The sequence below is a fragment of the Limulus polyphemus genome, unplaced genomic scaffold (assembly GCF_000517525.1).
Source record: "Limulus polyphemus unplaced genomic scaffold, Limulus_polyphemus-2.1.2 Scaffold9504, whole genome shotgun sequence".
NCBI lineage: Eukaryota > Metazoa > Arthropoda > Merostomata > Xiphosura > Limulidae > Limulus > Limulus polyphemus.
The window spans coordinates 16,338-20,049 of NW_013675114.1; the positions used below are offsets into that span (position 1 = coordinate 16,338).

General features: G+C 35.1%; 1 protein-coding gene across 1 annotated transcript; it reads left to right on the forward strand.

Moving 5' to 3' along the window:
* Positions 1-2,601: 2,601 nt before the first annotated feature.
* LOC111083436 lies at positions 2,602-3,706 on the forward strand. Its single transcript, XM_022379944.1, has 3 exons — positions 2,602-2,779; positions 2,893-3,042; positions 3,155-3,706. The coding sequence occupies exons 1-3, from the start codon at positions 2,696-2,698 to the stop codon at positions 3,260-3,262; spliced, it is 342 nt and encodes a 113-aa protein (XP_022235652.1). The 5' UTR covers positions 2,602-2,695; the 3' UTR covers positions 3,263-3,706.
* Positions 3,707-3,712: the final 6 nt, after the last annotated feature.

Genomic DNA, 3,712 nt, shown 5'->3' on the forward strand with positions numbered 1-3,712 from the left:
AATTTAAAAAAAAAAACAATATTCCAAAGTCACCTTTATATATTAATGACAATATTGAGTGACAACTAGCAGTAATCCACTAACTATATCATTCACTATCTCATGACTCCATTTATGAAGCCTATGGCAGGGTATTTATTCACTGCTTAGGTCACATATGGCAAAAGTTGTAATGAATATTTCACAAAACAGTAAAGCAACATAAAAAGTGACACAAGTTGCTTCCATGACATACTTCAAGCATCTGATGAACGAGTTGGATATTCATACTATATCATTTGAAGATATACTGATTAAGTTGTCAGGTGCAGCACTTATGGATTTTTGTGTGATTATACTGTTCAAATGAACACTGGGAAGCCATTGTCTTTGTACACTAGATGAATTATGGAAAGCAAAAGAGAGGAGTGTGTGCTTTGGACATGAGAGCCTTATAACAGCCATTTACAATGGAAACTATGCTGAAGGGCCATTGTCAATATGCACTTTCAACAGATAAAGTATGGCCAGACATGGCAACATAAACTGTAATGATAGTATGAAGCTCCGAAATCGTTTGAATATAACGTACTCAATCTTTGTATACTAATTACTTAACTAGTTTAATGCACAACAAATAAAATAACATACACACACACATATATATATATTAATTTTAAATATAGTAGATGGTGGCTAAAACACTCGGTCCCTTCCTCTGTTTTATTATTATGGCCAGACAAGATAGAAGCTAATGTTGTTGAGTTTTAGTTGTCTTGAAGGTTATTACTTCCTTTGATATTTGGCTCCCTCGATTTTGTTTGTTTTAATTATGCACAGAGCTACACAAGGGCTATCTGTGCTCTGCCCACCACGGGTATCGAAACCCGGTTTCTAGCGTTGTAAGTCCGTAGACATACCGCTATGCCACGGGGGGCAGCTCCCTCGATTATCTTATTTTCCACAAGCAGCTTTTCTGTAATAGTTACCCACTAAATAATCTTAGCCCCACCCAGAAACATTTTGTAAGTCTGCAATATTTTTACCTGCACCTAGTTTACCTTTCAGATGATTTTGAAAACATTGTGAATGAGAAAGGAGATGATAGTCTGTACAAAGGACATTGGAAAATACAACGTCACAGTCAGAACTATGCTGACTTTGAACACATGTAAAGGGGCTGGTCTAGAAGGAGACATGTATCTCTGTGTAAGTCATGATTATTTTTTGTTGTTGTTTTTTATATATACATCCTTTAAAAACTGTCACGATAGTTTGGCGTGGGAGACCACGATTGTATGCTCTAGACAGAACTTTATTTTGAATATTTCACCACAATATTTCTCTTGTAGTGTTGTTTCTAAACTTAATTGCTGAACAGAAGATTAACTACTCTCTATAGGTATGTGAAAATATACAATGTGGGATTCTAAGCTTTGTAAGTATTCATTGCACTGTAAGACTAACATTCTCATCCACAAGATTGATTATCTTAGTCCCGAACCCGACCAAAAACAGAGGAACATTTTGTAAGGTAAGTGGTCACTTCCAAAGTACATAGGCATAATCTATTGACTGAAAAGACCCTAAAATATTCTGCAGCTTATTTTCAAATATTTTACCAAAATAGCTGGGTGGACATTGCACAAATTGCTCATTATGTAACTTTGCACTTAACAACAAAGAAACACACAGGTTATTGGTAAAAAATATTATGAAGTTCCTTTTGCTCTAACTACCTATTGTTTTGAGTCATTTACCTAAGATGTCACCTTTGTCTTCCCGTGGGAAAAATTCCTTTAAGATTCTACATATTATGTACGAAAGTAGACAACAATCTTTCTCCACTGACCAGTCTGGTGATATTTCGAGACAATGGCCTCCCTCATGTTCAATAGGAATGATCAACAGTCACGTTGGTATAACAAGTCATCCTGGGAAAGATAGCCTTGTTTTCTAATTTATATAATGATCTGTTTTCTTATACTGGTACCAATGTCGTCGTTTTGGTGGTGGCATTTGTCATAGCTAATTTATCATGGTTTCGGACATTTTGAAGTTGTTGAACATTTACTCAATTTCTAGAAAATAGTGTATTATTGAGAATGATCTTTGGCTATATACTGTGTTGTATATTAACGATTGTCAGTGTTTTAGTTGTGTTGTGTCATGTGTGAACCTAACCTAATCTAAACTAAAAAACAATTGTACCAAAAGTTAAATACTTAACAGTGTTTAGGTAAACTAGTGTCTTAGAATCCTGGAATTTCTTGAGATTTTTTCTTACCTAATTTTGGGATTCTTTGAATGATAGAGTGGGATCACTGGGTATGTAGTGTATACAAGGTAGTCATGTCTTGAACCAAGTGCAGTATGTCAATGTCGATTTCATTGATATCACCTTCAATCACAGTGACACTGAGTAATGCAGACACACCATATTTTATTATTAATATTTTTAATAATATATAATATATCGATATTTATCAACCTTTCTTTTTGTTTTATTTTGCAGGCAGATTTTCTAATTAATGTTGTAAATTGTAACTTTCCATTTGATTGGTAACCAAGTTTAAGTTTCGAATAAACATGTCACCGCCTCCAAGAAAGCGGCTCAAGCGAATAAAAACTACGCTGTAGATTGTGCAAAAGGAAGTTTAATTCTGACTTCCGCCATGCACATAACAAGAAGTATCACTCAGGAGAACTGGCTGCAATGACAGGAATTCCGTATGAAACAGTAGATTGTGTGGTGAATCCTTTCGTGGCACGTACGGAAAGGCCAAAATCTGTCAATAAAGTAAGTTTATTTTATATGTATAAATTTTGAGATAGAAATTAATAATGTTATATTTTTTGTATGGGTATTTATATTTTATAACTTGACAAGTTTTTTTTTTCACTCTTACTCAGGTTGTACCAGAAGAACAAATCATTGCCTCATCAGAGGGTCAAGAGCAAGTCACTCCTAAGCCAAATGGAGCAGAACAAGTTATTCCTCAGCCGGATGATCAAGAGCAAATGATTCCTCAGCTGGATGGTCCAGAGCAAGTTACTCTTCAGGTGTGTTATTTTTATATGATAAACTTAAAGATAGAATTTGGTAATTCAAAGTTCTGTATGTATTTGTTATGCACTATTTTTTTGTCAAGTAGGGTATTTCTTTTTTTTCCAGGTTGTAACACGAGTACCAGTTACTCCTCCATTGGACAGTCCAGAGCAAGTGACTTCATCATCGAATGGTCCACTGCAACAAATTGCCTCAATGGGTTGTCCAGAGTAACTTACTTCTCATAAAGATGAACCAGAACTGGGTCTAAATGTTCAGACAGATCGACCCAGTCAGACAGTTAACGTTACTACAGAAAGCTGTGTGTGAGTTTTTAAATGAAAAATTCCCCTCTGATTTTGATCTGTATTGTGGTAAAGGTTTTTAATTTTTTGACATATACAGAATGACATTTCCTAAAACAGGACCATGTCAACCTGGAGCTGAAAAACATTTCCGATAACTGTAAAAGGTGATTCCCGTTCACTCCAAGAAAGCTGGTATACGACTGGTACTGGCCATAGAGATTAGTTATCATACTTACCAACTAAGGATGCAGTTTTCTGACACAAATATATATTTTTTCCGAATTCCATAGAGACAGCATCTAGATGAATAGGTATGCGTAGTTGGAAGAATGCTTTGTTTTGTTTTGTTTGTTTTTGAATTTCGCGCAAAGCTACA